General features: G+C 41.2%; 1 protein-coding gene across 1 annotated transcript in view; it reads right to left on the bottom strand.

Moving 5' to 3' along the window:
• The window catches only part of SLIT3 (slit homolog 3 (Drosophila)), a 939,392-nt gene that overhangs the window by 835,960 nt on the left and 89,960 nt on the right, over nt 1–13,472 (bottom strand). The window contains exon 3 of the mRNA XM_006864834.1: nt 13,069–13,140. Coding sequence (XP_006864896.1) covers nt 13,069–13,140 — 72 coding nt within the window. The remainder of the gene's footprint in view (nt 1–13,068; nt 13,141–13,472) is intronic.

Raw genomic sequence — 13,472 nt, 5'->3', positions numbered from 1 at the left:
GCTGCCAAAAGAACCAATAGATCTGTTTTGGAAGAAGTACAGCCAGAGTGCTCCTTAGAGGCCAAGATGGCCAAACTTTGTCTCTCATACTTTGGACATATTGTCAGGAGGGAACAGTCGGTAGAGAAGGAAATCATGCTTGGTAAGGTGGAGGGTCGGAGAAAAAGAGGAAGACCACCAATGAGATGGACTGACCAGGTGGCAGCATTGATGGACTCAAGTGTGGCAGCGGTAGTGGGGTTGACCCAGGACGGGACATTGTTTCGTTCTGCTGTGCATGTGGTGGCTATGAGTCGGTTCCAACTCGATGGCACCTAACAACAACAACAACCAAAATTTGCCAATCACTTTTTATCTTCATTGCTGACTTCAGAGACAAGCCTATATTTAACAGGTAACTGCACTGAAGGAGGAGTCCTTGGGCCATGCAAACAGTTGCTAACCAAAAAGTTGGAAGTTAAAATCCACCCACAGGAGCCTCAGAAGAAAGATCTATGTATCTAATTCTGAAAAATCAGTCATTAAATTCAGTACAGAGCACAGTTCTACTCTTGATATATGAGGTTGCCATGAGTCAAAACTGATTCAAAAGCAACTGTTCGAGGTAGCACTCAAGGATGGTTTACCTTATTTAATAGATGGTACTCAGATTTATAAGGCTACGAGTTGGGCTGCTAATTTCAAAGTGGGCAGTTCGAAACTACCAGTGGTTCCTTTGGAGGAAGATGAGGCTTTCTGCTCCTGTAAAGATTTACAGCCTTGGAAAACCCTATGCAGAGTTGCTATGAGTCAGAACCACCTCCACGGCATACCACCACCACCACTCAGATTTATGGAATCCTGATGTGGTGATCCAGGATAATGCACTGGACCACAAGGTGGGTTGGAACTGCAGGGTCAGCAGTTCAAATGCACCAGCTGTTCCTCAGAGACACTATTCAGGGTCGCTATGAGTTGGTACAAACTCAACAGCACTTAATAATAAGCTAAGATTTATGAAGAAAATAATCTAGGGCTCTTGGGTGGTAAGGGAAATGAGACGATTTATCCAGGTTCACATCCAGCTTTAGCCTTAGCTAAAGAGTCAGTGTGCTTTTAACTTCCTAATCTTTAGGCTGAGTGACCACAACATAAGCACTCAAATTAGTGTATCAAAGGACCTGTGGAAACTTCTAGAGACCTTGATGCTCTTGCCCTCCACTTACACAACTCCAGAGGCATCATTGTTTTCCAAACCTGTGGTCATAATACGCAATCCTATTAGATTTTCAAGACTCAATTCAGCAGATGAAGCTTCCTCTGATTCACCAGTACAGGCAACATGAAATCCACCATATTGAAAGGTATGTGTTTATAGATTTGATTCCTAACAGACTATAAGTTCCTTGAGAGCAAAGTTTCTATTCTAGCCTTCTAAAAACCCTAGTATTAACACTGTATCTGGCACATACTAGGTGCCGATAAATGCTTGGCAAAATAGAATTGTCTAAGCAATGAAGCTACAAACTAAGCCCTACAACGCTCAATAGACTCCTGTGAACCCAGGTGGAGACCTGGTCAGCCAGCAGTGTGCCAAGTTCTTGGGCCCAGAGTCAGCGACACAGCCACAGAGGACTAGAGTGGAGAGTGAAACGTCCAGCTGATAAGAAGAGAGGGCACATGCATAAGTACACACACACACTTGCATATAATACCCACTTGACCTGGCTTCAATGGCTGGATAATCAGAGCCCAACTAGAAGAAGAAAGAAGAGGGAAAAAAGAATAATGGGACACAATTTGATAAACTTGACACACACCTACGGAAGCAATAGCTCAAAAGAGTGAACAAATCTTCACAGTGAGGATCATTCTCACCTCTTCCACACACAGAAAGGACATGGATGGGCAACTTGGACATTGGCTACCCAGAACTGGGGGGCTACAAAGGCAAGAAGTGACTGCCTTACAAGCTTTCAAGAGGGAACCTGGATCCAGAGGGCATGGAGCAAGGTAGAATCTCCACTGAGTAGTATCCATTCTGCCTAGTCAGGGCTGATGAAAGGAGATGCGGATAGGTCTCTTGAAATACAATAGCGAATAATTGTTATCAGGACTGATTGTAAGGGCTTGAAATGTAAAGGTGGACATTTTGGGGCAAAGGGAGGGGAGTGATTAACTTTGCAGTCTAGGAGCAGAAGTCCCTGGAACCATCAAAGGAGAAGAGCAGAGAATGGAACCCTACCCAGAGAAGCAGTAATGCCAAGGATGGAGGCAGAGACGATGACATGGGGAGACAGAGTGGTTGGAGACTTTGGACCTGGAGAGAGAGAGGGGCAGTTTGTGGACGACAGGGGGGCAGGCTTGCAGGGTATACCCTTTGGTTGATCAATGATGCATGGAGGGGATTGTAACCATGACAAGGAAACGATATACAACGGGATCAATGTGAAGCTGATATCCTCCCATGTAAACTATCACATAATTCACAATAAAGCATTAAAAAAAAAAAAAAAAAGAATTGTCTAATACACAGGATGAAAAACATTTCTAGAACTCTCTGTAGGGGGAGGTTCCTGTGGTATTAGGTCCCTGTTGGTGTCAGTGAGAAAGGAAGTTGATGGAAAAATAGTTTGAAATTGACTACCTTATGGAACCAGAATACTTTTTTTCAGTTCTGCTTCAGAGACTGCAGTGAAATACTTACGAGCATTTACTATGGACCAGATAGCATACAAAACTCCTCACAAACATGCTATTTCATCTCCCAACAATCCTATAGGGCAGATATAAGGGAGTTTAAGAAATTTTGGGGAAAATTCTTTTACTCCTATTTTTTCACAAACTTATTGAAGCCCCCTCATATATAGATGCTTTATAGATGAGTCAACTGAGGTTCAGAAATGTTCATTAACTGAACTAAGATCTAAGATCTAACTGAAACGTTTGGTCCAGAAATTCAAAGTCCATGCTCCTTACTGCAATATTTTAATTCCTTCCACCTTGATTTGCTTTAATTCCCAACATCATTATGACTATATACTCAAGTTTTGTTCTCAAAGAGTTTGGCTCCATCCTCCACCAGATGACCATTTGAAGATTTTAGCCATAAGTCTTTCTCAATGTCCTGCTCTTCTCTCTTGGTCTTCTCAATGCATTCTGGAAAGAGAGAGCTCTGTAGGAGGGAAACCAACCCTCAGGGCTGCCTTTCCACAGGAGGGCCATCACACCTGGATCTTGGATCTTCCAACTGCCTTGATAATGTTTTCTAGCATTTCTTTTCCCTCAACATTTCCCTAGTTTTACAGCTTCCCTTCAGTCAGTCTAGAAAATCTTAAGGAACCAATAGAAAATATATTCCAAGATAGAGTTATGTTTTTTAAAAAGAAAGGAATAATAAAATAATCCAATTGGAAATCTGTCAACGGTGGTGTTTCTGGTGTTGGCAGCGTATACCCACACAGACACTGGAGTGTTTTTCATGGACTTAGAGCAATTTAAGGGCAGACACCGCAGGCTAAATATTTCACAAAGAAAACTCTGTCCATAATTCTGAGTTAATAACAATGGTTAGGCTTTGATGTTGATACAAATGAGGCTGAATGAAGAAAAAGCCACATTCATGGGCTGTTGGGGTGTTTGGCCTCTAAATGATCAGCTCAAGGAGTATAACACATCAGCACTTGTGGGACAAGCAGGGTTCTATGCACCAGGAACAAAATAACTCTTGCAGTAATTTAAAAATATATATTTTACGCACATATGTATTTTACTATATAATCAAATGACTTATTTCACATTAAATTAAAGAGTAAATGTGAACTCTGGATTAGAGCTAAGGGCAACATCATTGTTTTTCTGCTCTCTGGAAGAACAGAGCTAACATGAAGGCAAATTAACATCTCAACACTGTATGCAGCATTCAAATTTTGTGGAAGTCAGATTCCTCTCTCGCCTGTTTCCTTGTCTGTGACATGAGGAAATTTGACAATACAATATCTCACACTCCTTCCAGTTATGGAATCTTATGTCTTCCTTTCACAATGAGATTTAGAACACCCCAGGGTTCAAATCTAATTATGCTAAGTAATATATATACATATATATATATATTTGTTGTTAAGTGCCATCGAGTCGGTTCCGACCTGGATAGGGTTTCCGAGGAGCAGCTGGTGAGCTTGAACCGCCAACCTTGAAGTTCAAACGGCTTTGCAGTCTGACGCATTAACCCACAGCACACCAGACCCTCCTCAGAAACCCTATATAGGGTCACTATGGGTCAGAACCAACTTGAAGGCACTTGACAACAGCTATATGTATATATATATATATATGGAATTCCCATAGCATAGAGGTTAAGAATCAGATTGCTAATCTCAAGGTCAGCAGTTCAAAAATACCAGTTTTTCCAAAGGAGAGAGATGAGGCTTTCTACTCCCATAAAGATTTACAGCCTCAGAAACCCTTTACGGGGTCGCTATGAGTCAAAACAGACTCCACAGCACACAATCACCATCATGTATATACATAAGTCCTCTTCACTCTAGCAAGAAAGGTGGTATCATCTGCATATAATAGGTTGTAAACAAGACTTCCTACAATCCTAATGACATGTTCTTCTTCATATAATCCAGTTTCTCAGATTATTAGTTCAGCACACAGATTGAGTAACTATGGTGGTGAAAGGATCCAACCCTGGCACACACCTTTCCTGATTTTAAAATGTCCAGAATTTCCATGTTCTGTTCAAACAACTGCCTCTTGGTCTAATGACAGGTTCATCATGAGCACAATCCAGTGTACTGGAGTATCCATTTTTCAGAGTGTTATCCATAGCTGGTCATGATCCACAGAGTCGTAAGTCTTTGTATACCGATATAGCAGAAGTAAACATTTTTTTGATATTAGTTCCCTCTTCCATTTATAATGCTCTACAATGATTTCCAAGGATTTAAAATACTTACTGATGCACTTCAATGTAAAGAAAACAAAAATCCTCACCCTGGACCAATAAATAACATCAAGATAAATGGAGAAAAGATTGAAGTTGTCAAAGACTCCATTTTGCTTGAATCCACTATCAATACTCATGGAAACAGCAGTTAAGAAATCAAATGACATATTGCATTAGGCAAATCTGATGTTGAAGAGCAAAGATATCAGTGTTGAAGAACAAAGATGTTAGTCTGAGGACTAAGGTGCACCTGACCCAAGACATGGTATTTTCAATAACCTCATATGCATGTGAAAGTTGGATAGTGAATACGGAAGACCAGAGAAAAACTGATTCATATGAGTTATGGTGTTGGAGGAGAATATTAAAAGTACCATGGACTGCCAAAAGAACTAAAGAATCTGTGTTGGAAGAAGTACAGCCAGAATGTTCCTTAGAAGCCAGGATGGCAAGACTTTGTCTCTCATACTTTGGACATATTATCAGGAGGGACCAGTCCCTGGAGAAGGACATTATGCTTGGTAAAGTGGAGGGTCATCGAAAAAGAGGAAGACCCCCAGTGAGATAGATTGGCACAGTGGCAGCAGCAGCAGGCTCAAACATGGCAACAATTATGCAGTTAGCACAGGACGGGCAATGTTTCGTTCTGTTGTGAATAAGGTCACTAAGAGTTGGTACCAACTCAATGGCACCTAACAACAATAAGAGCAACAAGATGAATACCGGTGCCTTAGGGTGGTGCTGTAGGATAAGCACTGACTGTTAATCATAAGGTGGGCAGTTCAAACTCCCAACTGCTCCTCAGAGTCGCTATGAGTCAAAACTCGCTTGATAGCACTTAGCAACAACAAGAAGATAAATACTACACAGACTTTTAACACTATAGATTCATGCTGCCTGTTTCTGAAGTTTATGTTAATGGAATCAGGTAATATAAATTATTCTCTCATGTCTTGCTTTTGCATTTCTGAGCTTTATCACTGGTTATGTGTAGTAGCTTTTTGTGTTATTGTTTTCATCAATTCCACTGTATGAGTATACCACAATTTATTCTAATGTTGATGCGCATTTGGCTTGTTTCCAGTTTGGAGCTGTTACTGGAAATAACTACCACTCATCAGTCAGTTTATTGTACTGTGGTGGCTTGCATCTTACTATGATTCTGGAAGGTATGCCACGGGTATTTTAAATAACAGTAGGGTCACCCATGGTGGATAGGTTTCACTTGAGCTTCCAGATGAGGACAGACTAGGAAGAAGGAGAGATGGACTACTTTTGAATATTCAGTAACTGAAAACCTTATGAATAGCAGTGGAACACTGTCAGCACCAGAATATTAAATACTGAAACATGATGAAGAGCACCAGAATTCTGTCAGATATAGTCCTAGAAGATGAACCCCTCTGATTGGAAGCACTCAAAATATGACTGGGGAAGAGCTGTCTCCTCAAAGTAGTGTTGACTATGATGAAGCAAATTGAGTAAACTCTTCAGGACTGTTATTTTCTGATGGGGCACAAATCAAAATTAAGAGAAACAGCTGAAAGCATTCATTAATAATGGGATGAAAAAATATGCATCTAGGAAAATTTGAAATAGTCAAAAATGAAATGGAATGCATAAACATCCATATGCTAGGCATTCATGAGTTGAAACGGAATGGTATTGGCCATTTTGAATCTGACAATCACATGATTTACTATGCAGGGAATGACAAATTGAGGACAAATGGTGTCCCATTCATCATCAAAAAGAATATATCAAGATCTGTCTTGAAGTACAGTGCTGTTATAGAATAATATCCATACACCTACAAGGAAGACCAGTTAATACACTAAAGCCAGTAACGATGAAATAGAAGAATTCTACCAACTTCCTCAATCTAAAATTGATCAAACATGCAATCAAGATGTATTGATGATTACTGGTGATTGGAATGCAAAGGTTGGAAACAAAGAGGAAGGATCAGGACTTGGAAAACATGGCCTTGGTGATATAAAACATGCTGGAGATCACACAATTGAATTTTGTAAGAACAATAACTTCTTCATTGTAAATACCATTTTTAAACAATATAAAAGATGACTATACACATGGATCTCACCAGATGGAATACACAGAAATCAAATTGACTACATCTGTGGAAAGAGATAGTTGAAAATTTCCATATCATCAACCAAATCAAGGCCAGGGGCAGACTGTGGAACAGACCATGAATTGCTCATTGGCAAGTTGAGGCTGAAGCTGAAGAAAAGTAAAAGTCCACAAGAGCCAAAACATGAGCTTGATGATATCCCACCTAAATTTAGAGATCATTTCAAGTACACATTTGATGCATAGACACTAAAGACTGAAGACCAAAAGAGTTGTGGATGACATCAAGAACATCATACAAGAAGAAAGCAAAGGGTCATTGTTGTTGTTGTTGTTGTTAGGTGCCATTGAGTCGGTACCGACCCATAGCAACCTTATGCACAGCAGATCAAAACACTGCCCAATCCTGGGCCAACCTCACTACTGTTGCCACGCTTGAGTCCATCGATGCTGACACTTGGCCAACCCATCTCGTTGGGGGTGTTCCTCTTTATCTCTGACTCTCCACCAAACATGATATCCTTCTCCAGTGACTGGTCCCTTCTGACAATATGTCCAAAGTATGAGAGACGAAGTTTGGCCATCTTGGCCTCCAAGGAGCACTCTGGCTGCACTTCTTCCAAAGTGGATTTATTGGTTCTTTTGGCAGCCCGTGGCACTTTCAATATTCTCCTCCAACACCATAACTCAAAGGCATAAATTCTTCTATGATCTTCCTTATTCACTGTCCAGCTTTTGCATGCATATGAGGTTATTGAAAATACCATAGCTTGGGTCAGGCGCACCTTAATCCTTAAGCTGCTATCTTTGCTCTTCAACACTTTAAAAAGGTCTTGTGTAACAGATTTGCCAATGCAATACGTCATTTGATTTCTTGACTGCTGCTTCCATGAGTGTTGATAGTTGATCCAAAAAGAATGAAATCTTTGGCAACTTCAGTCTTTTCTCCATTGGTTATTAAGAAGACAAAAAAGCAGAAAAAGACCAGTCAGAAGAGACTCTGAAACTTGCTCTCCAGCATAGAGATGCTAACGCAAATGGAAGAAATGAGGAGGTGATAGAACTGAACAGTAAATTTCAAAAGTCAGCTCAAGAAGACAAAGTCAAATATTATAATGAAATGTGTAAAGACCTGAAGTTATTAAACCAAAAGGGAAGAACAATCTCAGCATTTCTCAACCTGAGGGAATTAAAAAATAAAATAAAAGCAAGTCCTGGCTTGCAATATTGAAGGATTCTATGGGCAAAGTAAAGGAGCTCTGGTAGCATAGTGGTTACGAATCGGGCTGCTAATCTCATGGTCAGCAGTTCGAAGCTATCAGCTGTTCCATGGGAGAAAGATGAGGCTTTTTGCTCCCATAAAGACTTACAGCCTCGGAAACCCTGTACAGGGTCGCTATGAGTCAGAACCGACTCCACGGCACATAATAACAATGGGCAAAATATTGAATGACGCAGAAAGCGTAAAAAGACGATGGAAAAAAAACACAGAGTTACTGTACAAAAAAGACATGGTCAATCATTTCAAGCGGCAGCATATGATCAAGAGCCAAAGATACCAGAAGAAGTCTAAGGTGCACTAAAGGCACTGGCAGAACAAGGCTCCAGGATTTGCTAAAGTCTTTCAACAAACTGATGCAGCACTGGAGGCACTCACTCATCTATGGTAAGAAATTTGGAAGGCCACCACCTGGCCAACTGACTGGAAGAGATCCATATTTGTGCCCATTCCAAACAGAGGTGACCCAATGGAATGTGGAAATCATTGGACAATATCATGAATATCTCATGCAAGTAAGATTTTGCTAAAGATGATACAAAAATGGCTGCAACCATACATTAACAGAGAACTTCCAGAGGTTCAAGCCAGATTTAGAAGAGGATGTAAAATTAGGGATATCATTGCTGACATCAGATTGATCTTGCCTGAAAGCAGGGATACCAGATAAATGTTTACCTGTGCTTTATTCACTACACAAAGACTTTCAATTGTGAAGATCATGACAAGCTATGGATAATACTGTAGAGAATGAGTATTCTGGAGTACTTAATTGTGCTCATGAGGAAGCTGTACATGGACCAGAAAGCAGCTGTTTGAACAGAACAAGGGAACACTGAATGATGTAAAATTAAGAAAGGTGTGCAATAGGGTTGTATTCTTTCACAATGCTTACTCAATCTGTATGCTGAACAAATAATCCAAAAAGCTGGATTATATGGAGAAAATAATGGCATCAGGATAGGAGGAAGACTCATTAACAACCTGAGATATGCAGATGATACAACCTTGCTTGTTGAAAGCAAAGAGGACTTAAAATACTTCCTGATGAAGATTAAAGACCACAGTCTTGGGTATGGGTTGTACCTCAGTGTAAAGGAAACAAAAGTACTAACCACTGGACCAATAAACAACATCCATATAAATGGAGAAAAGATTGAAGTTGTCAAAGACTTCATTTTGCTTCGAGCAATAATCAGTACTGGTGGAAGCAACAGTTAAGAATTCAGAGATACTGTATTAGGCAAATCTGCAGCACAAGACCTCTTTAAATCGTTCAAGAGCAAAGATGTCAGCTTGAGGACTAAGGTGCACCTGACCCAAGCCATGGTATTTTCAATAACCTCATATGCATGTGAAAGTTGAACAGTGAATATGGAAGACCATAGAAGAATTGATGCATTTGAGTTGTAGTGTTGGTAGAGAATATTAAAAGACTGCCAAAAGAACAAACGAATCTGTGTTGGAAGAAGTACAATCAGAATACACTTTGGAAGCCAAGATGGCTTGACTTAATCTCTCATACTTTGGACATATTATCAAGAGGGACCAGTCCTTGGCAAAGAGTGTTATCTTTGGTAACGTATAGGATCAGGAAAAAGAAGAAGACCTCCAATAAGATGGATTGGCACAGTGGCAGCAGCAATGGGCTCAAATGTAACAACAATTGTGAAGCTGGCACGGGATCAAGCAGTATTTCTTTATGTTGTGCACAGGGTTGCTGAGAGTCCATATTGACTTGATGGCGCCTAACAACAACAACTGGAAATAATGCCACATGAGCATTATTGTATATGTCTTTTTGTGAAGCGGATACTCTAGAATCACCACTCATGTATCAGTTTGTTGTACTGCAGTAGTTTACTGAAAGCACTGCTGCTGGTATTTCAAATACCAGCTGGGTCACCCACATAGGACAGGTGTCAGCAGAACTTCCACACTAAGATAGATTAGGAGGAAAGAACTGATGATAATGACTAGTCAATGAAACCCTCTGGATCAAAACAGAACAGTGTTAGCTGCATTGCTGGAAGATGGATTACCTAGGTTGGAAGACACTCACAATATACAGTAGCTTCAACAATGGACTTGAGCAGACCAATGATTGTGAAGCTGGTGCAGGGCCAGTCCATGTTTTGTTCTGTTATCCATGAGGTCACCGTGAGTCAGTCAATTCAACAGCAACTAACAACAACAATAACAAATCCATCTGGGAACACTAGTCCAGCTGCCTGTGCTTCCATATTTCTTCCTGACTCAGTGCTTCTTTAGCTCATTTGCAAAGTAAGTCAGAGATTGGCTATCTGTCTACTAAGACTATTTCCTCATCCCTTGGAAAATAACTCAACTACCTTCCCCAACCTTCCTTGAAGTCCACTATAGCCATGATATGTAAATGGAAGTAATGTGCACTTCTTCTAGGTCTCGCACATGGAAACCTCCCACATGCAATCCTTCACACTGTCTCGCCTTCTATTGGTTTGATGTAGACAGACATTGCTCCCATGGAAGCCAAGATTTAAAGATGGTAGAACAGAGGAATGGAAGCCTCTGAGTCCTGAGTCTCCACCTGGAGGAGAGAAGCCCAGCAATCAGGAATAAGAATGTAAGCGTCCACTGTGTTAAGTCACTGACATTTGAGAGTTTATTTAGTACAGCAGTTAACATTACCTAACCAGTCCTATGAAGCAGAGAAATAGCAAGGTTTACTCTGGAATTGTAATCCCTTTCTTTCCCTAGATACGCATGGCATTTCAGCCTTAATCACCAAGCCAAAAAAAGAGGGCCTTTTGCCAAAACATTTCACTGATATTCCCTGGAGTTAAATGGGTATGTGAGAGCCTATTTGCAGGGCCATTGCTAAAGATCACACTTCATCTAATGTCTATAGCACAGGAGTACAAAAAGATGTGGGCTTTGATGTCAGACACATGTGGCTTTGAATCTTGGCTCTGCCACTGACAATTCTTTGGCTTACCCTGCTCGGGCCTCTGTTTTGTCATCTGCAAAATGAGGGCAATAGCACCTCATAGGAACTGTAGGGGATAAAATAACAGATAACATAGAAAATATTGGCATAGTCCCTGGCATGTCCAAGATACTCAAGTTGTTCCCTCCCTTCCAACAACCATGAAATTAGTAAATTGGGAATGCATTTACTCTTCCAATCAGAAGTCTATGCAAGGAGTGGCCTTTTCACAAATGACTATTGGTCTTTCCATGTAAATGTTGAATGTGTTACATAAAGAAACCAGGTTAAAAAAATAGTTTTTATCTTTTCTTCTATCTAAATTAGTAGAACTTGAGTTTTAAGAAACGTAAAAATAACAGTTTAAACAGATGCAAACATCATTATTTTTATGACTATTTTTCCTTATAATAAATACATGCTATATTTTCAAATGAACAACAGAAGACCATATGTTGACATCTGACCCAGAAGGAGAGCAATAAATGGAACATTCATAGAACAGAGGGGAAGTGAAGGATTTTGCTGAGTAGTAATGTTGTTGTTAACTGTCAACGAGGCAGTCAGTGAAACACTGCCCAGTCTGAGCCATCCCTAGGACTGGTTGCAGATCAGACTATTATAAGCCATAGAGTTTTCACTGATTGGAATTTTAGAAGTAGATCATCAGGTCTTTCTTCCTACTCTATATTAGTCTGGAAGATCAGTTGCAAGTTGTTCCACATCACAGCAACATGCAAGCTTCCACTGACAGAAATGAGGACCTTTCTAGCTCCTTCCCAGGTCATCTTCATAGGAAAGGATGGCAGGCCATAAAGCTAACAAACTGATGGCAGCCTGTCTCTGCAGATGAGATTTAGTAACAGGGCAGGTCAACAGAGTGCAACCCTTATAGGTAAATTGGTAGGGTGGTGAGCTGTGGTAACCACCTCTCCAAACTGCAGGAGGAGGCCTAAATGTCAGGCCATCCAGAGAGCCGCCAACCAGTATGACTAAGTGCTCCTGGGGACAATCCTGCTTCTAGGGCAGAAAGCACATATCCAGATGTTACGAGCTGCCAGATGTGATTAACTGAGGAAAGGTGAAGTTGCCCACTTAACCATCTGAGCAGCCCCAATCATCAAAGTGACCCAAGAGTTTTCTGCAAAAGCATTAATCAACAAAACAAATGGTGGCTCCATCCATTTCTCAGACCTACCCCTTTTCCTCTCTCCCTCTGCTAGAGTCCGAACAGCCAGCCTATTTGTAAACCACTGCCAACGTGGAAACGTGGGGGCTTCCTGACACAGCTGATGCTCACTCAGAGGAGACACAAGCACGTTGAAGAAGTTCGCCCACCAACTTGTCCTTCCTCTCCCACGAGAAAGGGGCAGAGGAGGCGCTGGGAGGAGAGGCCCCCGAGAGGGAGCGACTCCCAGTACAGAGGAGGAGGGAGTTTTCAGTGCTGGTTTCCATGACAGGGATAACTGCAGGCTTCCCTCCTCCAAGAACAAGAAGGCTGGGGCTTGGGCAAAAACCAGCCGTCTATAAGGATACCAAGAGAAAACTCAAACTGAGGAGAAAAACAACAACCCCTAGAAGCCAATTATAGGATCTTCTAAAGAAAAAGAATTAAAGCATATCTCGGGGTGTCTTTAACATGCATCTAATATGTTTTAAATATAATAGCCAAGTCTTTATGAAACATTGGAGACTTATTTATTTATTTATTTTTTAGCAAGGTCACAATGAGGCCAATTAAAAAAAGAAAGAAAGAAAAGGACTTTTCAAGAAAGGACATTACTCTGTACTTACAGTCGTTCCAGCTGCTTCAGATCCTGGAAGGCGCCTCTCTCAATGGCACTGACCTGGTTGTCTTCCAGATGCCTAGAATCACAAAGGCAGCCACGGTCAAGGACACAGTGGGCTCGGGGGTCCTCATGCTAGGCTTCAGCCAATGCAGGCAGGGTCACTCAACCCCTCCCATAACCCTCGGGGTCCCTATCGTCAGGACCAGGCTGGTGGGACAAGCTAACTCACATCCCAGCTTGGTGTCACGGAAACCAGGGCTTCACCGCCTGCACACTTCTGCCTGACAGATTGGTTTCCATGCCTCTATTTTAAGAATGTTCTTAGCAAATGTCCCCCCAAGCACTGCAGGATGCTGCACAGAAAAGGAAGAGGTAAAAGCTGCTCCTTAGAAAATCTACACACATGTA

Source organism: Chrysochloris asiatica, unplaced genomic scaffold (genome assembly GCF_000296735.1).
Source record: "Chrysochloris asiatica unplaced genomic scaffold, ChrAsi1.0 scaffold00071, whole genome shotgun sequence".
Classification (NCBI taxonomy): domain Eukaryota; kingdom Metazoa; phylum Chordata; class Mammalia; order Afrosoricida; family Chrysochloridae; genus Chrysochloris; species Chrysochloris asiatica.
This window is presented reverse-complemented; position numbering and strand designations above follow the sequence as displayed.